The sequence below is a fragment of the Phodopus roborovskii genome, unplaced genomic scaffold (genome assembly GCF_943737965.1).
Source record: "Phodopus roborovskii unplaced genomic scaffold, PHOROB, whole genome shotgun sequence".
Classification (NCBI taxonomy): domain Eukaryota; kingdom Metazoa; phylum Chordata; class Mammalia; order Rodentia; family Cricetidae; genus Phodopus; species Phodopus roborovskii.
This window is the reverse complement of record NW_026126558.1, coordinates 15,067,884-15,095,254: the sequence shown is the minus strand read 5'-3', so window position 1 is coordinate 15,095,254 and position 27,371 is coordinate 15,067,884. Positions and strand designations below refer to the sequence as shown.

General features: G+C 42.0%; 1 protein-coding gene across 1 annotated transcript in view; it reads right to left on the bottom strand.

Annotated features, from left to right (window-relative positions):
- The window catches only part of Adamts18 (ADAM metallopeptidase with thrombospondin type 1 motif 18), a 135,537-nt gene that overhangs the window by 70,978 nt on the left and 37,188 nt on the right, over nucleotides 1-27,371 (bottom strand). The window contains exons 3-5 of the mRNA XM_051201501.1: nucleotides 2,978-3,260; nucleotides 738-931; nucleotides 211-294 (exon numbers count right to left, since the gene is read on the bottom strand). Of these exons, the coding sequence (XP_051057458.1) occupies nucleotides 211-294; nucleotides 738-931; nucleotides 2,978-3,260 (561 nt within the window). The remainder of the gene's footprint in view (nucleotides 1-210; nucleotides 295-737; nucleotides 932-2,977; nucleotides 3,261-27,371) is intronic.

Here is a 27,371-nt window from a genome sequence, read left to right as displayed (position 1 = left end):
TGATACATCTATGAATATATTATCTAGATTAGTATATAAAGGATTATTTTATGGTGATTTAGCTCAAGGATCCTTATTAGACTGCACTTTCCCTGAGGAGATGGTTAGCATATTTTCAAATATGAGATTAATGCATTGGTATACAGTAGGTATTCAATAAATGCATCCTCAACAGCAGAACAAATGGGATAAATGAAATTTGCTACTCACAGGGTCTTGTTCCAAAAGAATTAGGCTCACAACCACAATATTTATGTCACTTCCAATGGTCCCATCTTTGAACAAGCTAGAAACCTGTTGAACAATTAAAGCCATATAACATATTTTAAAGAACATAATCCTGTATGGACAGAATCAATCAGACATATTGATAAGGGTGCCATTTCAATTTTACCAAATGCATGTTATCTACAAGAATGATTTTTCTCAATATTCAAAATTTTCAATAAAAATAGTGTGGCTTAGCTGGTCAGTAGTGGCACACAACTTTAATCCCAGCGCTCAGGAGGCAGAGGCAGGTGGATCTCTGTGAGTTCAAGTCCAGCCTGGTCTACAGAGCTAGTTCCAGGACAGACTCCAAAGCAATACAGAGAAACCCTGTCTCTAAAAACCAAAAAAAAAAAAAAAAAAAAAAAAAAAAAACAAAAAAACCAAAAAAAAAGTGGCTAAAAGTGTGACATTCCACCCACACAAGGAATTCTATGTCTAGGGGTATAACAGTTCCTGATGTCCCTTACCATGTTCATTACTGTGAGAATGTACGTGGTGACGTCACCCTTGCCATGCTTTTCCACCATCTTTGCATCAGCTACTACAAGGGTTTCTACATTGAGACCCTTTTGTGACTTTCCAGCTGATCTTCTGGGCCGCCCTGTGCCCCCATATTCATCAAAGCGTAGATAGGTGTCTTCTGCAGGAGGCTTGGGGGCATCTGCAGTAGACAGAAGAGTATTTGGAAGGGAAATCAGCAGAAGACATCTGGGTGACATAGATTGAGAGAGATGAGAAAGTGGAAAAGTGACACTGAATGTCACTGTTGTCACATGCCCTGGGGCTTTGCACCTGAGATTCATTCAGTAGATGTTTAGATGCATGGATGGGTGGACTGATGGACAGGTGGACAGATGGGAAGATTCAGAAATGTTAAAAATGCTCACAGGTAAGTTAAAGAAAACAAACTACAGTTTTAGTTGGCAGACAAGGCTGGTCAACAAAGGTCAATGAAGAAAGGAAGAAAAAAGTTTGTTTTGGGAATACATTGACTCTGCAATACCAACAGCCAAGGGCGATGGCAAATACACTATATAATTATTTCTAACTCTGCCAGCTACTATTTGTGTGAGGAACCCTAATCTGTCTGTGCTGAGCTGTATGGGACCCAGTTGTCGTCTGTGGCTACCATGTTAGTGGATTGTGGCTGGCCAACACAAGGATCAGATATTTATCAAATAAAATAAAATGTAACATTTAACTTGGTCCCTAAAAAATACAAACATCTGTGAAATAATGAAGTCTCTAAAATCTACATTTTCAGCATTGAATCTTAGGAAATCTACATACAGATTAAACATTTTCCATGGAAATTTGTCTATTAGAATTAATACAGAGTCATAAGTAAATTAAGTATATTTATACAATACAGTATGAAAGAGAAAGTTCAAACCTTCTCCAGGAGTTTGTTACATCATTTATAATTTGAGGTGACAATGTTTTGTTTGATGAGTTAGATAAAATGCTATTGAAAGTAATTTGTTTTTAAACTTTTGTTATTTTTGGTTTTTATTAACAGCTGTATGAGTGAGTGTGTGGTGTGTTTGGTTTTGTGTGTGTGTGTGTGTATGTGCGTGCGTGTGCACGTGTGAGCATGTGTGCACATGCATGTGGAGGTCAGAGGTTGACAATGGGTGTCTTCCTCCACCGATTTCCATCTTTTAGGCAGGGAGTTGAACCCAGAGCTTATCAATTCAGCCAGTATAGTTGCAGTTTGTCCAGTAGGTTCTGTTTCTACCTTCCTAATGTGCAAAGATTACAGGGTATTTGTGGGGAGGAGAACCTGGCTACTGGGGATCTGAGCCCTGCTTCTCGTGCCTCTGTAACAAGTGCCTCATTACATTGAGCCATCTCTTCAGCTCTTACTTCTGATTTTTTTATTTTTTATTTTTGATTGCAGAATGTCATTTAGCCCAGACTGGGCTTCAATCTCTACATAGCCAAAGATGGCTACAAACACCTGATTGTCTTGCCTTTAGCTCCAGAGTGCTGGGTATACATCACTGTGTCTTCCTTAAAGTGGTTTTGATCATAGTTGTTAGAAAGAGCAAACTTACTTTTGGTTCTTATCTACTGAACATTGCTGGTCTAGAAAAGAGCAAAGGAGACTGGAAATACAGCTTGGCTGGTTCAGAACTTTACTGCGCATAGGTGAAGTTCTGAGCTTGACCCCAGCATTGGGCAGGTGGAAGCAGAATGTTTTTGCCCAAACAGGGGCTCATTGTATAGGTCAAGCTGGCTTTCACCTCATAATTCTCCTACTTCGGCCTTCCAAGTGCTGGTATTATAGGTATCTACCACTGGTTCATAGGGCACGCCTAAGAATTCACCTGTTCTCCATCAGCTTGCCTTCAGGACCTAATATTCTGAGAGGGTTACCGAGAAGCTTCTTGTGTCTCTAAACACAGCTGTGCATTTATTTTTTCACTATACAAAGCTGGGTACTTTACCTAAGACCACAGAAACCAAGATAAGATCAGGACCTTTGGCTAACACTGGGAGATGCTAAGAAGGCCAATAAAGGACCATCTGTCTACATCTTTCCTAATTGAACCTAGGAGAGCCACTCCTTCAGTATTCGTTCATCAGTCCTTCTACAAGGCAGCATTTGAGAACAAACTAAGTGCAGCCTCACTGAACCCAGCTGCCCCCAAGACTACCCATCGAGGACCTCTTCAGAACAGACAAGGAAAATCTCCTTACATACATTTCTTGCGTCGTCCACAAAAATGCTGCTTTTGCCACCTTCGATGGCGGTACTCTGTCTCTTGACTCTGGGAGGCAGGGGGAGTGTGACTTGGGGAGTGACCAGGATAAATCCGATGGGAGCCAGGGTAGTCTTGGTACCGCTGGACCCTCTTCTCTGCTGTCCTTTTGTACAGGACGTGAGGATGGTGGCCTGCAGGCGAGCTGTAGTTGTGTTCCTGGGCCAGCAGCTGAGGTAGCGGTGAGATGAGGAATTCATTGTCTCGTGTCCTTATCAGACCTGACTAAAAAAGCCAAATACAAAGAGCATACTCATGACTCCATGCGTTGTCTTTTTTCTGTGTTGATTTTTGGCATCTTTGCATGGATTATGTCCTATGAAGAGGCACCGTATAAAATGCTTATATCTGTTTGCCTTTTTAAAATTCTGTGTGTGTGTGTGTGTGTGTGTGTGTGTGTGTGTGTGTGTGTGTGTGTGTGTGTGTGTGCATTCCCATATGTGGAGGTCAGAGGACAATTTATAGTAGACAGTTCTCTCATTTCTCTCATTCTGTCACATAGGCCTCCAGATGGACTCGTGTCATCAGACTTGGTGTCAAGCACCTGTACCTGGGGAGCCATCTTACTGGCCCTGCCACATCATTTTTATCTGCACCATTACCTACTGCTGTTATAACTCCAGTTTCACAAAGGGGACAACAAAAGACTAAGTGGGTTGGTACGCCATTTCCTAAATCAATGTTAACCATATGTAACCCATAAACTGAGAATTTTTTAAAAATGTTTTTTAGTGTCATAGAGGGATCAAACCTAGGGCCTTACACATGCTTAATACATCATGTACCCTTAAGCTGTCTGGATTTTCTGACAATAATTTATTTTTTCACTGATTTATTTGTGTACATGCTTGTGCTTGTGTATATATGCATGTATTTGTGTGTGTTTATGTGTGTATGCTCCATGCATGAATGGGAAGCCAATGAAGGAAGATGTTGGGTTACCTGCTCCATCACTCTGCCTTATTCCTTTGAGATAGGGTCTCTTACTGAACCCGGAGCAATGCTTGCAGCCAGTAACCTCCAGCAATCCTTCTATCTCTATAACCGCAGTGCTGAGATACAGGTACATAAAGCCATACCCAGATTTTATATGGGTGCTGGGATTTGAACTTAGGCCCTCATACTTCTACAGCAAGCTCTCTTACCCATTGAGCCATCTCGGCAACCCCTAGACTGGCAATGTCAACATGAGGTTTTGAAGGACTAAGCTAAAGGATGCCCTGCTTGAATGGCTTTGATTGATAGAGCCTGGTGGAATACTAGACAGAGTCATGAATATAAAAACAGTTCATGGCTTATGTAAAAAGAACAAGGTCTCCCATATTGATGTCCTAGGTGCTAAAGAAATGAGAGGATGTGCAAGGATGACTGAGGAAGGGACTTGTGATTACCTCTAAATAGAAGTCTAGTGCCTCCAATGGGCTGAACTATAATAAAGACGTGTTTCTGAAATAAAGAAAGGACACTCAACCAAGAAGACCACAGTCACAATTACACCTTCCAAGCTCATGGCATAGTACATGTTATATTGGTGCACCAAAGATGGAGCTATGGCTTGTAGCACAGGCTACTCTCTCTTCTGGCTCATACCCAGGGTACCTAGACCTGCCTTAGGAACTAAACCAGCAGCTTGTGAATAGACACGGTTCTTATGATCTCTCATTTGAATCTGGATTTGTATTTGTTTTTCTTTTTTTTCTTTGTTCAAAAAAGTAAAATTTAATAAGATACATATTTTAATTTGATTTCATTACTTAATTCATGGAACATCACTTGGTATGCCATTAATTTATACAGTTTTGTGGGTTTGGCTGTTGATGATTTGCATGCTCATAGGTTCAGTCCCCAACACCAAAGATGAATACATTTCATTTAGCTCAAAAACTGAAAAAAAATTGTGGTTATGGATACACACATCTAAGGATAGGGCTAGTCCTTATTGACTTGTATGCTTTAAATGAGTGAACTATATTTATTTTATTTTATTTTTTAATTTATTTTTTATATTCCAATTCCAGTTCCCCCTCCCTCCTCTTCTCATCCTATACCAGGGAACTCCTACAGCTGATAAACACCTTTAATAATATAGCATGATATGTGACTGATGCAAAAATATTAGTAGTCCTCCTACATACAGATGACAAACGGGCTGAGAAAGAAATCAGAGAAGCATCATCCATCATAATAGCCACAAACAGCATAAAATATCTTAAGGTCACTCTAACTGAACAAGTGAAAGACCTGTATGACAAGAACTTTAAGTCTTTGAAGAACAAAACTGAAGAGGATATCAGAAAATGGAAAGATCTCCCATGCTCATGGATAGGTAGGATTATCATAGTAAAAATATCAATCCTACCAAAAGCAATCTACAGATTCAATGCATTATCCATCAAAACCCTAGCACAATTTTTCACAAACCTCAAAAGAACAATACTAAATTTAATATGGACTTGTGTCTCTTATTAAGACCACCAGGTGAATAGGATGCACCGCATCCTTCATGATGAGGTCTTAGAAACAGGCCTGGGGAGGTAAAGGAATGAAGAAAAGACTCAAGAGATATAGGTACAGAAAAGCTCTGATGGAGGGTTACCAACTATGTAATGACCTGAACCTCAGAGCTTTTATTAAGTATAGCAAAGACAGATGGGTTAGCAAAGACAAAGGAATTAGCTACTTCTCAGTAGAGGGTCTGTGGCAGAGCAGGCTTAGACTGCAGTCATCTCTGAGGAAGAAGGTTTAGTTGTTAATTTTTGCACACACTGCTCAGTCATTTGTAAACACTTGCAGAGAAAGGCTTTGGCAACTCCAAGTCTGAGCCATACAGGGATCCTTTTGCCATTCCTATTGAAGGGATCAGACCCTCACCCATTCCCCTGCTTTAGCAGCCATGACAGAGTACAGAAAAGACCTAACAAGACAAAGGTTCCTGACTCAGCCCATGTGCTTGATTTCCAGCCTTCTGACCTTGCAGGAGCCGCCCTGAGTCAGATACCCTCCATGTGGCAAGCAACCAATCAGAAGTTAGCTGGCGGGCTTTGGGCATGCTTTACTGTAAAAGTGGTATAACAGTGACCTGCAGAGCATAGCAACCACCCTGGGAAGGCCTATAGGCCATAACAACCAGTTAACCAATCAACACAGGACAGGTCATTCAACCCAGAAGCGCACCAAACCTGAGACTGTTGTGTACCCTAGACACTCCCCTTGCTCCCCACAATAAGCTCTCCAGTTTGCACCCCCTTGGGGTCCTTCTCATGCCACCTACCATGTGAACCCGATGAATGTCCTGGGTAAATAGTTAACTCATTAAACAATAAGAGACTTTTGCATCAGAATAGTCTCTTGGTGATTTGGGGGTTCAGAATTTGGACACAACACTATGGGTCTAAGACACTGAGTCCTTGACATGACCCAGTCGATGTCAATAATCTAGTCAGTCAGGATTTCATCTGCTGTGAACACATCCACCCAAGGCTTCCCTGGCTCCACATAAGCATACCTGCTAGAGTTTAAGGAGCACTGGTTGAGGCTTTCAGATGTGCTGTTCCTTATCATCAGCAGGAATCTCAGACACTTGCACATTACATCACTGCTATCTCTGACTTTTTGTTGTTGGTGTTTTTAACCACCAGGTAATTAATGGAATGTACAGACAAGGCCCATTCTTAAGGCCTTACCTTGCTGTGCAGTGAGGGAGACTTTTCCCTACCTTGACCACCTTGCAAAGTCCTTTGAATCTTTTTAGGCTGCAGCGATTCAGGTAGATGCTGATCATGATGGCTCACTGAACCAACACATGCTCACTGAGCACCTGCCATGTGCCATACAATAAACAGGGCATACCACACAACAGTGCAGAGGCATTGCAAAACATGTGGGTAGCTGGCTAGGTAAGTGCTGGTGTTGTATTGAGGGCAGCGTACATAAGTATACAAAGTCAGCACCTCTCCCAGGCTGTAGGATGGGTGCAGCAGGGAATGGTGGACAACTGCTATCAGAGTTTAGCCTTATGTTAGAGTTCAGCTTTGCTTTCCTAAAAGAAGCCCAGAATACATTATTTGGTCCTTACTTTTCTACCCTTTCAAAACTTCGTGGATTTCTGAGAAATTATTTTATGGGTATTGTCATATTTAGAATATGGAAACAAACAAAATATGACTTAATTCACCAGGCACACACTGGGCACTGAAGTCCCTATCCTTTCTAGGCACTGGCATTTACAAAAGGAAGACATAGCCATCAGAAAGGAGATTGCATTCACGTCCTCATGGAGACCATGCAAAAAGAGAATCATATTTAAAAGTGATTTTGGGCTGGGGAGATAACTCAGTCATTAAAGTGGTTGCCATGCAAGCACAAAGACCTGAGTTTGAACCCCAGAGCCCCAATTAAAAAAACAAAACAAAACAAAACAAAACAACCCAGCAGGCATGGCAGCATACCCCTGTAATCCCAGTGCTGGTGAAACAGAGACTGGGATCCCTAGGGTTCACTGGCCAGCCTGCCTAGTGAGGTCCAGCCTAGTGCCATACCCTGCCTTAAGAAACAAGATGATGACTCCTGAGTAAGGCCACCTGGAGTTGCCCTCTATTGCGGTTAAATAAGGATCAGGATAAACAAACAGGCCGAAAAGATGTTTATTCAGGGAGAAATAACTTACAGCCTAGACAGATGAACACCAGCATTTTCCACCGGATGCTCTCCTGTCCGAGTCCCGCCAGCAAAAGAGCTTTTCCCGGCTCTTCCTCTGACTTCCTTCCACAGGTCACTTCCGCCCATGGCTCCACCCCCCAATGAAGGACTATCTCACTACAGTCCTCAACACCCATACATACGTATATGTATATGTATATGTATATGTATATGTATATGTATATGTATATGTATATGTATATGTATATGTATATGTATATGTATATATTGTCCACTCACCCATGAACATACAAATTCATAAAAACTGAAATAAGCAAATGACTACCATCCCCGAAATGCTGTCCATCATCAGACATGCATCAGCTGTGCCCTCCCCTCCTACAACTAGCTCAGTCAATGTTACCAGAAACTTGCAACTTTAATCCAAACACTTTCTACTTAGTCCCTGACAACAGTCAAGATAAATCAACACATATAGAGTTCTCTGCCATCCATCTTTCTGCCAGCTCCACAAATTCCCATAGTCCTTGCTGGCTTCATCTGTCTTCTGTCCCTTTCTAAACACACTACTTTTTTTTTTTTTATCACACTTGGAACTCTTTTTTTTTCCCCCACCAACTAGCTGTTTTGTATTTATTTTTTTTTCCTTTGAAATTTTCTAGTAACTTCTTTGACTATGAGTAGGTTTCTCAGACACATGCACACTAAGACACAGCTTTCTCTGCCTTTGTCTTTTTTTTTTTTTTTTTTTTTTTTTTTAACCATCCAGGTGGTTAGTGGAATGTACAAACTATGAACCTGTCTTCCCTTTGTAAAAGCTAGATGCTGGTGTCCCCACTACTAAAGCTGGATACTACACTATCCCCTGTCCAAATGTTCATAAGCCACAGCCATTGGTCTCCCTATCTCTCTCTAATGAAAGAAATAAAATCCAAGTCTTCCCACATCTAATACAACATATCTGTAATACTGTGGAATCCCCGGAGCAATTCTCACGCTAACAGACAACAAATATTTGTTTCTCAGTCAATAAACATGTCAGAGTGGAGATGCAGCAGAGAACCATCCTGAAACAGGAAGGAACTAGGCTTGAGAAGGGAAGGGAAAGCCCCAATGCAAACCCAGGCAGAGTCAGAGCCTTCTCCTCCAAACCATACTGGCTCCTCTTCTAAACTACAGGCAGACAAAGGGCACCATTTATAGCCCTCCCCAGACAGAGGCATTAGCTGAAGAAAACTAAATGCCTCAAAAGCCCTCCAGCTTTCCCAACTTCCTCACTTGGTTCAACTAATATCCTTTAAGTCACTTAAGTGCCTTGACTGGACGGACCGGTTTGCACATTTTTTTTCTCTTTTCTCCCTAGTTCATGAAGACTCTCGTGGCTGCTCAAAGGCATAGGGGACACTTTTATGTTGAGACATCAACCAAATAGTCATCCTGAGGCAGTAAGGAAAGATATAGGTAATTAATTCAGTGGACCTGGGGAGGGAAAGGAGCCCCTCTCCCCAGAGTCTGATTAAAACCTCTCAGTTGTTGAGAGGTAAGGATTGCTAGCACAACTGACATCATTCTCTGAGAAGCAATGTTGCTTTTATGGAGAGATGTTGTAAATAAGGAGGTTAAAATAGCAAGGATACCTGCTGAAGGCCTCTGTCCTTCCCTGGATTAAATTTTCCAGGAGTCTCACAAACCCTGTTTACATGAAGAGAAATGCATGATGCCCCTTAAGGGCCAAGGTTTTATCTTATCACATTTAATCCCATCAAAGGCACCCCTGGAGCCATTCTCTAATCTCAATTATCCAGAAAGAGGAGGAGAGGAGGGGTTCTTAGGGATCCTTTGAGAAGTAACATAAAAGATACCCTAATTGAGTTTGTGGGTGTTGCTTAGACACTCAAGTGGGACTCCCCTTTACAAAGCACACCCACACACCAGTGGGTCTTTTTTCTTCCCTGATCACTTCTCTTTATGTTAATCCCCATGCTTAAATCTATGTGAAAATATTCTCCTAATAAATTCCAGCCAGGTTTTCTATTAGATCATCAGGAAATTTTTTTTCTATGGCTAACTCAAGACTCCAGCTTCTCTTGAGTGGACATCTGTGCTAAGATCCCTTCAGCTACCACAGGAGGCAGCACAGAGCTGTGTCTTCAGCACAGAGCCTACTTCAGCTGAGAGAGACATTGGGACAAACACAATGGACCCAGACACTTCAGTTCAGTGCAAAGGACAAGTGTCTAAACTAATTATTTATAACAAAACAATAATTGCATAGTGCCAGATAATTAAGAGAATATTCTTTACCTGGTATCTGATGAAAAGCAATGTAATCTAACCAAAGAAACAAATTATAGTTTAAAGAGATAGGGCCCAGCACATCCAAATAGAACCAGCCATGGTGGGGTGTATGAAGCTTTTTTAAATTACTAAATGAATGCAATGTTCTGCCTAAATATGGTGAATAAGATGCACCATGGTGTTCTATGACATCTAATTCAACATAAACACACACACACACACACACACACACAGAAGGAGGTAGTAAATATCACAGATGAAAATAAAATACTCATTAGTATGCAGAGTGGAGTTGGAAATAACAAAGTGTGTGTGTGTGTGTGTGTGTGTGTGTGTGTGTGTGTGTGTGTGTGAGTGAGTGTGTGTTACAGCAAGCTTTTTGAGGAACTTAAGTTCATTTAAACCAGAAGATTTTTCCTAATCCAGGCAGAGAAACACTGGATGAAAGAATGACATCACAGAACTAAGAAGTGAGAAAGTGGAGCCAAGCAGGAAGAAGTCTGAGGCCCAAGCAGATAAAGAAAAACAGCCTTAGGTGTCCCTGGAAATAGAGGATAGGAGACATCTCCAGTACACTGAGATGGTGATGTCATTGTTAGCATTCAGGCATTATGCTGGCTTGACTTGACCCCTGTTACCAGCCAGGATGCACTCTTACAGGTCCTGACAACCATTGCTATAGTGCATGTGCTATGTCCCCTCATAAAAGGCAGAAAAGGCAGGTCCCTCCTGCCTCCTGTTGCTCTCTGTTCCTTTCCTCCACCTCTCCTGTACCCAGAGGTTGCTCTCCTGCCTTCCCTCCCCCCCACTTCCCATTCCACTGCCCCAATTAAAAAGGGAAAAAAGAAAAGGAAAACAAAAACAAAAACAACAACAACAACAACAAAAAAAAACCCACCTCCTTGTGAGCCCTGTTGCATGATGGCATCTCTGTCTCTTTCTCCTGTTGCTTTTAAAAGACTAAAGGATTTGTCAAAAATATATAACTGATTTGGTGCATAACCTCTATGATGCCATTGAAAGGGCAAGGTCCCAGGTCAGAAAAAACAAAAGGCTTAAGAAAAAGTGGTCAGTATGAAACAAAAAAATCTGTGATTTGGAGGCCGGGGGGCCAAGGGAAAGGAAGGAGAGAAATGTGCAGGTCTGCTGAGAAAAAGCTACAACAGTCTTCAACAGAGGACAGTCTGTGCTATGAGGATGTTTATGGAGTTTTGTCCAGAAGCAACAAAATTTACTGAGGGAAATTGGATGAAATGATACAAAGATAAACAGTTAAGGAAAATGATGAACAGGATAACAGACTTGAAAGGTGAAGCATAAGTGTCGCTGCTTTTTTGTTATTTTCCTCTCCTAAATAACTATGAGAACTCAGGCCTTCCCCAAGTGAAATAAGCCAATCTTTAGTCACAGTGTGTTATGTCATGAGCACTTCAGAAAATGTTAACACACACACACAAAACAGAGCATTGGTAGCTCTTGAACTTTCCAAGGAGATGATGAAATGATTCATCGAAAACTGTTTATTAAATCCCAGGTGAGAACAAGTGGGCTCATCTGGACCATGCTCAGGCCAAGAAGAGGACATCTGCTGATGTGCCCTGAGGTGACCAGCACTGGTAGCTTACTCTGTTTTCTATAAAGTACTTAATTTAGGAGATCTAAACAGACACTTCTGTCATCAGCACATGTAAAGACAGCGGAGTAGATGACCTGGACAAGCCCTCAAGTGTGCACATGTACTCCAAATGAGGAGAGCTGTCCAAGGTTCCCTGTTGTTGTCCAAAGGAAAAGCATCTCCTGTACTTTTGGGGGTAGGCAGGAGCAATGTATATTTTAACAAAATACTAGTATTTTCCATCCATTTCTTTATCTCAATATTCACAGGACTCACGATGCTATTTAGGTGGAGATTTAGAATTTCCAGATTTGGGGTTGGGGAGAAGTCTTCATGAGTCAAATGCTTGCTGCCTCAAGTGTGAGGACCAGAGTTCAGATTCCTGAAACCCACACTGAGCTGGGTATGGTGGTGTGCATCTGGAACCCCAGTTCCCCTATGACTAAGACCCCAGAATCCCAGAGGTTCACAGGCTGGCTAGCCTGTGACATACAGTGGCAAACAAGAGACCCTGCCCCAAACAGGGTGGTAGGTGAAGACCAATGCAGGAGGCTATCCCCATGTGTGCATGCATGTGCGTGCACACACACAAACTTTCCAGGTTTGTATACTATTGGGTGACTTTATTTTTTTTCCTTTTTTTAAATTTAAATTTGAAACAAAGTTGTTTTACATGTCAATCTCAGTTCCCTCACCCTCCCATCCTCCCCTATCACCCCCACCAAACCCTAGCCCATTCTCTTTCTGTTCCCCAGAGAAGGTGAGGCTTTCCATGGGGAGTCTTCAAGGCCCTTCCCTATGTATCTAGGCTGAGAAAGTATCCCTCTATGTGGGATGGGCTCCCAAAGTCCATTCGTATACCAGGGATATTGATTCATTACTAGAGGCCCCATAGACTGCCCAGTTCTCCTAACTAACACTCACATTCAGGGGGTCTGGGTTGGTCCTATGCTGGTTTCCCAGCTATCAGACTGGGGTGCATGAGCTCCCCCTTGTTCAGGTCAGCTGATTCTGTGGGTTTCTCCAGCCTGGTCTTGAACCCTTTGTTCATCACTCCTCCCTCTCTATAACCGGATTCCAGGAGTTTAGCTAAAGTTTAGATGAATCTACTAGATTCTAGATGAATCTACTAGATGGAGGCTCTAGGATGGCATATAAGGTAGTTGTCAATCTCATTATTATAGAAGGCATTAAAGGTAGCCTCTCCCCTGTTGCTTAGATTGCTAGTTGGCATCATCCTTGTAGATCTCTGGACATTTCCCTAGAGCCAGATTTCTCTTAAAACTTATAATGGCTCCCTCTTTTATAGTATCTCTTTTCTTGTTCTTCTCTATTCTTTCCCTGTCTCAATCTTCCTTCTCCCTCATGCCCACCTCTCCCCTCCTCTCTCCTTCTCTTTCTCCTAACTCTATTGGGTGACTTTAAGAAGACTCTTGCTAATATAAGTTTACTGAGATTAGCTTACAGGATCATAGGTGATTCACTGGTAGCTATAGCACCAAAAGACCCAATACCCAGTCAACTTACCACTTGTAAACTGTGTCGTCCTAAGACCATGTCCCCCTGGGGCAGGCAGAATAGGTGACTAGGATCTCTGTTGAGATTCTTAGGCCAGTCTCTCTACCTTCCTCCTAAAAAGATGTGCCAATAGACCTCCTTGTGATATTGCTCTGCCCATTTTCACACTATGACTATGGACCAAGTTAGCCAACAGTTCATAAGAGCTGTTCTACTTCAAGATAGAGATAGGACATCAAATAATATGGCTATGCAGACACTAAAGTTCCTGCCAACAGCTGCCAGGTGCTTCATTTAAGCTTAAACAGACACTGCCAATAGTCCCCCCAAGTATTCTTAGCAGTTGCTCTGACTTTCCAGGGATCAATGCTTCTTCTGTCCTTTCCTTTACATTCGTAGTAAGGGAAACCCAGCCTCTGACACTCAAGACCCTGGTCTATAAAGTGAGAACAACAATAGAGGACTAAGTGTTAGGTATGATGTCTGGCAGTGTGTATCTAGCATTCCTGAGATCACTATCTCTAATAGCTCAGGAACAAAGCAGAGAATTCAAACCAAGCTTTTTCTTTTCTTTTCTTACTGTACTTGTGTGTGAATTGCTTTAACAGAGTTTCTCTTAAGTAGGCCCATCTTGCCTCAAATTTATGAAGCTTCTCCTGCCTCTGCCTTGAAATCTACCATTTCAGGACTGTCACAGGACACCTGCCAGCCAGGCTTTTCCCCAACTGTGTTAATATTATGGTTTTCCTATTCCTTTGGAGCTGCAGTTCTGGAGAGTGGTATGAGCATTCTGTCTATTGAGAGAAATATTGTAGGGATGAAGCAAGGCTTCGAGGCCTGAAAAGAAAAGGACTACTTAAAGTCTTCAAGATAGAACTGAAGAGTCTCAAAGAAAGTCATGAATATTTCACTTTGGAGGGCTTCTTAACTCTTTTAGCATTCACAGATTGGTTGGTTGGTTTGAGTGGGAATAGAGGATGGTGGTGGGTGGGTAGGAATTTGTTTAGCTCCCCATTTTGTATGGCCAATGTGGCCATTAACTTCATATCATGTTTGGGAGCTCAGATGTTTAGACATGGCCTTGGTGCATTATGAAGACCTGATCACTTGTGCTCCTTTTCCATGGGAAGAGGTGGCATGTTTCCCTTTGGTTTGACCAGCATCATGGAGAAAGGGATGCTGTTGGTCATTCTGAACAGGTTGAGTTAAGAGCCACTGCTTGAGTACTAGAGCACCATAGGCTCTGTGGAATATATGAATGTGGACCACGACTGTGGGCTGCAGCCCCTAAGTCACATACAGGCTATTTCTTTGGATGAAGCAGGCAAAGGCCCGCCCCTTCCATAGAACACTGGTGAAGTAGACCACCACACACATGCTCATGGAGCGCTCTTCCTGTAGTTTACTCAGGTGCAAGCCTAGACAAAACTGACCTCTCTGTGTAACCCCAAATCTCTGCAGGGCAGGGCAGGGCAGGGCAGGGCAGGGCAGGGCAGGGCAGGGCAGGTCTAGTCTACATACTGACAATGACAAGGAAAAAAAAAAAAAAAAAAAAAAAAAAAAAAAAGGCACCCAAATCCTCCTACAAGTATCTTCCAAATATTTGTCTTCTTTCTCTTCCCTAAGGATGGTCAATTTTATCACAGAATTCGGTATCCTTCTGTGATACCTTATACTAGCCAAAATCAGCTCCAAATCAAAATTAACCAATGTGACTTTGACCACATGGAATACTCCTGTCCTGACAGTAAGGGAAACAGATTCTACCCTTTCCTCAAAGGGACAATAGGTATCTGATTGGTGAAGGTGAGGTCATTTTAGATGCTTTTAATACATACTAGTAAACTCACTGCTTTGGCTAATTCTGCTTTTCTACTTGAACAAACAGTCATGGCTGCAACAGCTCAAACCCCATGACACCAGAATATCTGCTACATCTGGACTCTGTGTGACTGCAGAGTCTCCCTTATTCTTAAACATGTGTCCTATTAGGATTCTGGAAGATGTGACTCTGGGGAAGACACAGCCATATCAGACTTTAGAAAACAAGTCATGCCTGGACTGGAACATTGTACAGCCCAGAACCCCAGTTAGTTGGCATTCTTTTTGTCACTTCAAACAAACCATGAAGACTTAAAGGCTCAGATAAATGCGGGTCTGTGTCAGAAATGAAGAGTGAGGCTTGCCCTTTGCACTCTTATGGCCATGTTTTCATCAGGAGGTGTGAAGAAAGAAGGGCGGGTGGTTGAGGCGACATTGAGTAAGGTTCTCCATGGATCCAGAGATAATGGGCTCACAGGTTCTCCAGGATACAGCCTGGATGACCATTACTGATCCACTTTTTATTTAATCTAGCACCACTCCCATGTAACTGCTTATTGGTATAATTTCAATGCCTTCAGAGCAGAACTGGACTGCTCTGCTTGATGACAGCCACACTATACTCTGAGACATGTTTGAAAGAATTAAGCACAGGGTATGGTAAGGAGGACAAACCACATCTGCCCAGTCCCTTAGCTACTAGCCAAGTGTTCCAGTCAGCTTTAACTGTCAACTTGACACAGCCTCTAGTCACCTGAAAAGGGTGTCCCGATTGAGGGATTGGTCTGTGGGCATGTCTGGGGGAACACCTGTTAATTGATTAAGAGGGCTCAGCCCACTGCAGGCAGCACCATTCTCTGGGCTGGTTGCCCAGGGCTGCAAAGGGTAGAGAGATCAAGCTGAGTGCCAGTCAGCGAGTGACCTGTTGCTGTGTTGCAGCAGTTGTTAAAAGTTCTTGCAGCTGTAACTTCCCCACAGTGACAGGCTATAATCTGGAACAAGAAGCTGAAATAAACCCCACCCCAACCTCCCACCACCATTAGAGTATTTTCTCATAGCAACAGAAATGAAATTAGGACAAGAGGCATAAGAATAAAGACAGTGATGTCAACATTTAAGGACCTGAGTACAGGGTCACAAACAAGTTCTCAATCAGATGCATCCACTTCCTGGTTCATCTTCCTGATTTACAGATCCCTCCCACAGACTACCCAGTCACCCTGCACTAATGCGTGGGAGTAGAGGTGGGGGTTATTTCTCTAGTTTTTCCCTAATCCTTATAATGTAAATACCTGGCAAGACAGAGATAAAATACTTCCTTTTGTGCCTTAGCATTTGACAGAGCTTGGGCATGATGCTCAAATTTTGCTGAATGGATGATGGCATGTGTAGAATGCTGTGGACATACAAAGTTAGGACAGACTACCTCTAAGGGTCTGAACTCTTGAATAATGACGACAAGCAGGAAGTTTGAAAAGCTAAGAAGCAATGTTAAGGAAACTCCTGGCAGGTACCCACATTCCTGGGGTCCTCTGGCCCCCCAGAACAGTAAAGAGCATACCAGTGTAACACTTTATATTCTACCAGACATGATCATGAACAGTGACAGAAATTTATATAGTAAGAATTTTTATAATGAGCACACATTACCCACGGTCTAGTTTGCTAAGTTTTACTATGATGCCATCCATGCATCAAATTTCTTCTTTAAATCCTACACATGCAAACACAGGTGTTTGACTATTGAAGCTTATACTATCCATATCACATTAATTCAGATGAATACTCTCATTGAAGACCGGCAGCCATGGATATACCAAACTCTGGCTCCTTGTATCTGGCAATAAGCAACTGATTGTTGGGATCACTTGCTATTTAAATTGCACTTACTCAGTGTCTATGTTTGGACAGTAAGGAAATCCACATGGCTGATAGTCAATACAAGACGCCTACTTTTCAAGAAGGAATAGTTGATACACACCATGAATCTCAGCTGGAACTTTGTAAATAGCATCTGCTATGTTTGCAAGATAGTGGAGAATCGTTTTAGGAACAAATAAAGCTCCCTGTTCCCAAGGCAGCTGCCTGCTGATGCACTATTGGGAAGACATATGTTTTCACTTGTTTCTGTAGTGGTGATGGGTTATGTCAAGCTTTCCGCCCCGCCCTGCCCTGCTTCCCTTGCATCTGACAGCATTCATTTGTTAAACAGACAGCAAGAGCTGGAAACAATACCAGTAACCAGCTGTTAGATGTGGGATGAAGTACACCACGTGGCATCATCTCACTGTATAGCAGCACCAAGAGGCTGTGTGATTGACTGGACTCCCAAGCTTCCCCTGGGTGGCACGGAAGCACCTGAGATGACCACCAAGTTGGAGATGGCTGGTCTTAATTTTCATCGGTTATTTATCTTCTGCTCCTCTGCATCCCCTGCCTTAAGGTAAATCCAAGGAAAATAATTGTAGGCTTAAGGGGCACTTGCAGTTTGTGTAGTCCATTTCCTTAACTTCACAGAGGCAGGAAACTGGGATACAGGAAGAATAAAGAATGGTCCAAAGCATTAAAAACTGATCGGGAATGTAGTAGAAACTTGTCCAGTGTTCTATTTTCTTGTATATTAAGTAGAAAAGTTGGGCTTGTTTAAAGGCTCACCTCCATCTTATATTCTAGTATTTTCTTCACACAGGAGTATAAGCAGGTAACATGATGAACAAAATAAACTTCATGAATAAGGCAGGGAGCTCCCCATTCATAGCCTCCCTCCCCCACCCTCCTCAGTGCATTGCTAGTCTGGTGCCTGCAGACTTTTGACTCTATGACCTTTGTCCTCATTCAACCCTGTACTGAATCTTTTACATTTAAGAAATGCCTTGCTTGCCAAGGCAAGGTGGAGGCATTTCCTTTTCTGTCTCCAGCATCTGCCAGGCCACATGGCAGAAAGCTAACACCCTGGGTATGCTACACATAAATGTAATCCTTAAACATCTTGGCATATGTACAAGGAGTAGATACTAAGTAAAGGAAAGGAAGCTATGGTTTTGCATCCGGATATAGATGTACATTCTGGCTCTGCTCTTTAGGAATCCCTGCCACTCTGTGCCATTTGCACACACTGATTTTTTTCCATACTCCTTGGGAATTTACAAATGGCTCTAAAAAGGCTCATTGCTTGGTGATGGGCCTTCGTTATAAAATTGACAAGTGGTCACTATAAACAGGAGCAGGCAGATAAACAGAGTTTTGTAGATGGCCAGAATAGAAGCAGAGTTTATTTAACCTTGTGGAGTCTGCGTGTGTCAAATACCAGGAGCTTCCAGGCAGAAACAAACAGCAGCAACCTCCAAGCAATGAGCGTTTCTCTTCGGTGACCTCTGCTCACTCCTAGAGTTTCCAAATGGTTGCTCCTGGCAGAGGCTGGAAAGGAGGGGACTTGGTGGCAAAACACAGCAGAGGGATGTAGGCATTACATTAAATCAGTATCCTCTGCCCAGGCCCAGGTTTGGAAAGATGGAAACAAGAGATGTGAGGGAGACTCATGAGATGTGAGCTCACCAATGCAACAGAGGTAACCACTGACTCTGGGTGGAGATTTCCGGGCTTGTCCTCACCATCACAGAGACATCCTCACTCAGTTGCCAGGCAGACACTCTTCAGGTTACAAGCACAGAGTAGTGGAGGATGAGGGGAGGGGTGTCTTTATTGCTAAGCTTTGGCTCACATCCAACTCCTGTCATATAGGTATATATCAGGCTGCCATGGATCACTTTACATGATCCCCCCCCCCAATATAAAATGGCTCAGGTCATCCTGGTCATGGGACAAATTGTATCTTGACACACCCAGTACTTCTAGGCTCCTAGATTACCAAAGAAAATGGGCAGCCATCACAGAGTACTCTCACAAGAGCGGTGTGTACACGTGCAGGTGGGTGTGCAGGTGCACACCTGTGTGTACACATGTAGAGTCCAGAGGAGGATAGTAGACATCATCCTCTATTGCTCCCCCCTTGTTTTGTGAGGCAGGTCTCACTGAACCTGGTGTTCACTGACTTTGCAGGATTAGCTGACCATCAAGGCCCAGAGACTCTCCTATCTCTATCGTCTTTGAACTGGAATTTTAGGTACAAACTGCCACACTGAGCTGTAAATGTAGATGCTGAGGATCCGAACTCTGGTCCCCCTGGTTTGTATGACAAGCAAATGCCTAGTCTTATATTTTTACGTAAAGGGGATTGCTTCTGTTGTTACAGACTGCACATGAGTGACTTACTTAAAATGGTCATCTTAAGGAAATTGGCATCAGGGATGACTTCTTTAACATCTGTCCCAAACAAGGTTTTATTTGATTCTCTAGTCATTGCTAAGATAACCATGACCCTGGATGACAGCCAATACCTTAGATTTGCCCATCAACATGCAGGCTGAGAACCAAGCTGGCCCCATTTAGACACTTACATAGCTTGAATAGAAAGTTCCTGGGTCTCTGCTGTCATCTTCTCCCCATCCTCTTCTCTCACCAGGGTACCCACCCCTTTCTTATACTACTTTCCAGGCAAGCCAGCCTTTTTGAGATTCTTTTTCATGCAGAAGCTCCTCAAGGCTTGGTTTGCTGATGCAGAAGGCTCTTCCCTGACCAGCAAATCAGAAACACGCATACCTTCAGACAGCATAGCAGCCATGCCACAAACTTGAACCAAACGTCCAGGAGTTAACCCGTAACCGTACTACTTGGAAGAATTGTGACCTTGGGGGAGTTACTAACTTTTTGTGCCTCGGTTTCCACAATATAAATGTGTGACAATGGAGGTATCTATTTGTTTTAAAGCATAATATTAAAATATCTAAAGTACACAGAGCCAGCACCTGTCCTGGTATTTATTTCTCTTTCTTCTCCTTTCTTTTTTTCTCTCTCTCCTCACCCTCTATCACTCCCCCACACTAAGGATAAAACCCGTGAACTCAAAGACCCTAGACATGCCCTCCACTGCTGAGTTACATTCTTAACCTTCTTTTTACATTTGCTTTTGAGACAAAGTCTCACAAAGACACCCATGCAGGTTTTAAACTTGTAATCCTCCTGCCTCAGGGTCCCCAGTAGCTCAGCTTACTGTCCTGCACCAGGAAAGGACAGCAATGTTGTGATTTGATTTTTTTCCCATGACACAAATGATAAATTATATTTATACTGTAAATAGATACCACAAATCAACACTGATTCAAATCCAACCATTAGTCCTGAGACTATGAAACAGTTGAGTGACAGCAGGAATGGCAATGTAGCCTATGGCTTTTTGATCAGTGCAGCTGTTAACAGACACTTGCCCTAGATGGGGTGTTGGAGGATGGACCTTAGTGGCTATTGGAGTGAAGCCTTGGTCAGAGGGTTCTTGTCTCCTGCAGCAGAATCACTGGCCCAGTATTGTGATTCTTGATTGACTAGAGGAGCAGAGAAGTTACCACATAAATTCTAACCCATTTTTTTTTTCACCTTCAACATCCCAGTACCAAGAACAGTGTCCGATAAATAAGAGATTCTGGGTAAGTAGGTGCTAATTGGATAACAGTACCCAAATGTGCTTCTGATAAACAACAGCTTCTAATAAAGTTGATATCAGCCAGATAAGTGGAATTACCTTTAGGTAGAAAGTCGGAGATGGAATTTAACAGCGAATATTAAGTAGCTCTAAGTTCACATTGTCTGCAAGATTCTTGCTTATACAAGGTTTGCTTTTACCTTGTTTGTTCTTGGTTTATTTGCTAAGGATCTGGAGTTAGCAAACTCCATGACAGTGCTCAGACTGTCAGATTCATTTGTGGAACAAATACTGAGGATTTGTGATGACTTAAGACCTGAGTGAGGCACTGGCTTTAAGGAATGAAACCTGGCTAGGGCTGGCCATTAGCCTCAGGCTGTGGGGATTCTGACCAACAGCCCCTTTCTGCCCACCCCCATCACCAACCACAAACTTGTAAGACCAAGCCCAATGAAGGGACACTAACAAATTCTTGAGAGGGTTTCTTCCAAACAGCCTTTAATGAGGCTAAAGTTAGCAAGGTGAACCTGAAGTGGGGAAGGGGAATAGAGCTGCAGGTGAGGGATCTGAGGTGAAAGACACAGGGGCTCAGTGCCCTACAGCTATTTGATCTGTCGAGCATAGAAAGGATGTGTGCACTGACACGTATCTGCTACTGGGAGTAGACAAACAAGAGAAAAAATTTCTAGAAGCACTATTACAAGTGTTATGTATAATCATGTGTGATTCAAAATAAAAATAACATTGCTAGCAAACCCTTGCATTCAGCCACATAGATGTGGGCAACAGAAGTAGCAGGGGAATTCTACAACTGGTGATGAAGTTCTCACGACTGTGAGAAATAGTTAGACTTTAAAGGGCACAGAGCTTCAGTGTGAGAACAGCACAGACACAAATGAGATTTTAAAGTGCAGCTGCTGGGCTAAAGAGATGGTAGGACACTTAAGAGTACTTGCTGCTTTTTCACAGATCCTCACTTCAGTTCCCAGCACAGAGATGGAGAGGCTCACCACAACCTGTAACTCCAGTTCCACAAGATCTGATCCCCTCTCCTGGCCTCTACAGGCACAAGACTGATGCGCAGGTGGTATGCATATACACAGGCAGACAAAATACTCATACATGCAAAATACAAACAGAAGTAGATAAAATCCCAGGTATCTCTTGGCTTTTGTAAGAGACATGGGGTCGTCATCATAACCATCCAACAAGATTCACTTAGTCATTTTTGTTTGTCCCTGACCAGGAACCATCACATGGTTAATGGAATTATTGCTGCTGAGACATTGGGTTCAGGCTACCAGGGCTTCACATGATTTATGATCAATTTGATTTTAGAAAGCAAGAACTTCATTATAAAATTTCATCTACCAGAATCTATTGAACTTGATATCAGAGCACACACATACAAATATTCAGCCAGGGAGTAAACGCTTTCACAACCAAGGACATCTCCTTAGCAACTCTGGGTGCTCCTGGCACTGCAATGCGATAGTTTATAGACTACATTGCTTTGATACTAGAGAGCAGAAATAGGTAAGGTCACAACAGGTAAGGCGTAGCACTGCCTAAGAGACAACTGTGAAGTTACTTAACCTCCCTATACCTCAGTTTCATTTAAAATACGATATGAAAAGACTAGCTTGGGGCTGGAGAGAACTCATTTTATTAGGTTGCTTGCCTTGCAGTCATGATTCCCTAATCTCACAGTTAAAAAGCCAGGCATGGTGCTACTTGCTTGTTTCCTCACTACTACAATGCTAGAGACAGACAGATTCCTGGGGTTTATGGCCAGCCAACCTAGTCTAATGTAGATGATGAAAGATCCACAGAAAGCAAGGTGGATAATGCCTAAGAAGCCATACCTATGTTTGGCCTCTGACTTCCAAATACAAACACACACACACACACACACACACACACACACACACACACACACACAATTTTCCTTGTGGGCTGCTTTGAGGACTAGGTATTTGTCTGGTAATAATACACAGACAAATATTATTAATGTCACTGAACAGAAAAAATATGGGGGAAGATAAAATATAATGTAATCAGAAATTTGTATTAAAAGAAATCATGTGGAGGGGAAAAAAGAAAAAAAGAAAGCTTGTCATAGAGTTATATAAACTGCACTGGAAATTGCCCCAATGACTAACAATTCCCCCCTCAAAGTGATTTTTCAAGGACATTTAAAAAGAATATTTCTAGCATTAAAAGAGCTAAGTGTTCTTTTTTTCATGATGTACTTAAAAATTATTTTTAAATCATTTTCCCTTCAAACTTGTTGCTACTATTTACTTACTTGTGCTTGAGATGATATTCTGAAATTATAATTCTGTTCCTCAAAATGTATAAATATGTACCTCATTACATTCATTCAATAAAGGTATGCTTAAGTGGGTCAATACTATCATTCCAAGTTGTTACAGCTCATAAATTAAAAGCTATGTCCCATAGAATTGTTTTCATTAAAACTGATAGTGATAGGTAGATAATAATGGAATTTGGGGATACTGTGTGTAATGAAGTCTGTAATATAATAAAATTGTTGTTATTATATATACAAAGATAATGGGAAATTTTTGATTATTGAAATTATGAAATCTGAAAAATAAAAACTACATTTACCATTAATAGAGAATTGTTGTGTTCCTAAAAAAAAAAATCATTGTAAATTCTATTGCCTATCAACATCATAAATAAAGGGTATTTCATCAGCAAAAGGCAAGAAAGAGAAAGAGCAGAGCCTACACATCCACATTCTATGTATGCATGTAAGTGTATACTTACATACAGGTGCCCACCCATTCAAGAATGAAATGCATGTATTTATTGTTCTCTTTTCATAGGACATCAGTGATTCTTCAGGTCTGGGAAGGTCCTTTAGTATAAGCTCCTCAGGTACCTAAGCCAGCAGCTAAACTCTAAGACAACTCGATCAACTACTCACAGGTTGCAAATTCCTATTTGATACACCACTTCTGTTTGCCCTTGATGCATGGTAAAACGTATACATATGAAATACATTTGCTGGTACAACTGAATGTTTGGATATTTTTTCCTCTTCCTCCCTCCATTGTTGGCCCTGGAAGATCTGAGGGAAGGCACAGTGAGGCAGAATACCAGCGGAGAGGCAGGGGAAACACCAGAGGGAACATCAGGCCTTTCGGAGTCACCAGTTAGCACATGTGGTTTGAGATGGGGTTGAAGGTGGGTAGAATATATATGGGGGAAACAATATTTTCTGGAGGGACAATATAGCAGGGGGAAACAATATTTTCTGGAGGGACAATATAGCAGAGGGCCTTGACCTTTGCAGTCTCCTACCCCCACAGGTTCCCCAAGGACTATTCATGAATATACCTGTTTTGTTTTTTTTGTTGTTGTTGTTTTTTCTGGAGTCAGTCTACACAACATATGCATTAGTCACTGCCTCCACCGTCAGTTGTTTTTGAGATATTCTCTCCACCTGGTTAAGATGTCTTTCCCCCATTTCTCAGTTGAGTCATCCTCAGAGCTGCTTCCTATCTCCAGGAAGCATGACTTCATAGCACTGTACACTCTTCTTGTTCAGGTGCACACATCAGTTCCAACTGCATACCTCAGAATCCTTTAATGGAAGAGCCACACCCACAAGATTTGGAGTTATGCATTCTAGAAGGGCAAAGATTCCACCTTTCAAACAGCTAATCAACATACCAAAGTCAATGTCACTGAACAATGGGGAAAAATAATCAAAGGGCAGTGTTGATGATGTCAACAGGACTTTGGAGACCCTTTGATTACAAAGAACTTTTGGTATTCATCACTCTGCATAAATGGCGTAGGTATGTTGCTATGACAACCACTACAACAAGAAATCATGATGGTGGTGGTTCACATTTATAGTATGCTGGCAATGCTGAGTAATTCTCCTAATAGTACCCTAGGTGTAGGCAGTGCCAGTACTAATATGACTTGATAAATGAGAAACTGTGTGCAGGCAGGGATTGGTGGGGGGAGAAAAAAATTAAGTAACACACCCAAGGCCACCCAGCTAGCATGACAAAGTCAGAATTTTCACTAGCCATTGACTACTAAATTCTAGCATGGAACCACAATAATTTATAGCTCTCTACCATGCTCTAGTTTTTTCCCCCTGGAATTAAAGGCTGACTCATCTACCAACATTCCATTTGGGTAAATAAAGCCATTGGCACTCAATGGTAAGGGAAGCCAAGAAGTTAATCAACAGCCTGTGTTTGCCATAAAAGGGAAATGCTGATTATCAGCAGGAAAAAAATATCAATATGGCTTCAAACTGTTGTAAATTAAAAGCAGATCACAATCTCCCTACAAAAATATGACTGCACTTCAGCATAAAGTCATTTAAAAATAACTATTTCCAGACGCCAAACAGGTTATGAATGTTTCACATTATTGGTATAAATTCTAAAAAAAAAAAAAAAAAAAAAAAAAAAGCTGTTATCAGAAATACAAGGTTGAAAAAAATCATTTTAGACCCAAAGTACAGGAAATTTTCACAGGTTTAAAAAAATAATAAATTAATAAAAAAAATGTTAAAGGCAAGAACAATCGATTCAAGACCAAACTGCAAAGAGGAAGTTCTCAATTCCAGCACCCAAGGGAAATCAAGAGTCCAAGAACGCGTGAAAGAAATGGGGATTGGTTTATTTTGTAAACTAAAGTCAGAAACCAGGTGGTTGCCAAAAACACTATTGTTTTCATGGACTGGCATGTTATGGACTCTGACGGTTCTGTTCACCAAACGTGCCAATCTACACTACTTCTAAAGTGACTCAGATTCTCCATTCAAAACTGTCCTTGCTGTGTGGGGAGTAAGTATGAAAAATAGTTTGGGGGTCTGATTTAGACATGGGAAAGAAGGGAAGTCAGATGTGTGCAGAGGGAAAGTCCTGAGTGTTTACTGGCCCCTATAGAAGGGAAATGTGTTCAAGAGAAGAGCGCTGAGAGCCCTCCATTTTATAACTTTTCTAATAGGACTTCAGGCTCCACATGTGTGGTGCTCATGAATAAACATGTTAGTTAATGCCTCCTTTGTGATTTCCTTGCCATCTTCTAGAAGATATTCTTCAGGGAACAATTAATGTGATTCTAGGAACAATACTCTTTTCTACAACAAGCTTGATGGAGTCATAATTGACTAGACAATGTAGATACTGTATAATCTGAATTCATTAGCATACTAATGTTACTCATCCTGAGAATAGAGTACAACTGTCTGCTGTAAAGAGCACTTTAACAAGTAAACCAAAAAATACTGATATATAAGGTAGAAATGATAGAATTGGCTGGAAAGTAATACAAATGCCCCCCACCACCACCAATCAAATCCACACATCTTGACAAACAAAAACAAATTACTCATTTTACCATGGGATAATACCATATGATACCCAGTCATATATTTCTCTGGTTTAAATATCTCAAACTACCTAAACCTCAGCTTGCTGAGCCATAGTGTGTGTGCCTGTACTCTCTGCACTTGAGAAGTGAAGATGGTAGAATTAGGAGTTTATAGTCAATCTCTGATGCAGAGCAAACTGAAGGCCAGACTGGGGCATATGAGACCTCATCTCAAAAAAAGAAAAAGAAATATAAACCTTTCTCCTAAGGAACTGAAGGCAGCAAAGGGCTTCCTCCTGAGACAGAAAGAAAACTTGTCCATTTCCAACAGGCTCTTCTGAACCTCCCAATATACATCCAGATAGCCTTGCTTTTACATCTTGCTGCTCTTAGGATTTGAATTTAGGATTCCCAATAGAATTGGTGAGAAGAAACTAGGATTAACCAAAGGAAGCTCTGAGGATAGCAGGAAACTCAGGATCACATATTCCAAAGAGACTCGGAGTTTCCAAAAGCTTGGCAGCAGCCAAGACTATAACAAAGTAAGAAAATCTGAAGGCTGATGGCAGCCTGCTAGTTTTGCACCCATGAGGAGACACTAACTTTGTCTTCTTTATTTCTTTATTTATTTTTTAATTTTTTATTTTACATATTGATCCCAGTTCCCTCTCCCTCCCTCCCTCCCTTTTCCCCTCTCTCCCACCTTCTTGTGCCCCCCGACCACTCTCCTCTCCCACTCCAAATGCAGGGTGATGCCTTCCAGGAGGGATCATCTAAATCTGTCAAGTCTTTTGGAATAGGGACTAGGCCTTTTCTCCTGTTTCTAGGTTAGGGGAGTATCCCTCCTTGGGGGATGTGCTCCCAAAGTTCTTTTGTGCACCAGGAATATATTCTGGTTCTACTGTCTGAAGTCCCTTAGACTGCCCAGGCCTTCCAGCTGAGACCCAGGGGGTCTGAGTCAGTCCTATGCTGGATTCCCAGCTATCAGTCTGGGGGCCCATTAGCTCCTCCTTGTTCAGGTCAGCTGTCTGTATGTGTTCCTGTAGCCTGGTTTTGTCCTCTCTCTCTGTATCTGGATTCCAGTTCTGCTCAGTGTTTAGTTGTGGGTGTTTGCTTCTGTTTCCAACAGGTACTAGATGAGGGCTTTATGATGGTGGATTAGTTAGTCATCAATCTCATTATCAAGGAAAGGTATTTATGGTAGCCTTTCCACTGCTGCTCAGATTGTTAGTTGGGGTCAGTCTTGTTGGTGTAGGTGTCTGGACATTTCTCTAGGTTCAGTTTTCTCTTCAAACCTATAATGGCTCCTTCTTTTATATTCTCTCTCTCTCTCTCTCTCTCTCTCTCTCTCTCTCTCTCTCCTCTCTTTTCTTGTCTATTCCTCTTTCTCTTTCTCCTAGTTCCCTCTCCAGTCCTGTCCCCCCACCCCATATGCTTTGGAGATCTTGTTCCTTTCCCCTTCTGAGAGTGACCTTGTATGAATCTCTTAGAATCTCCCTTGTATCCTAGTTTCTCT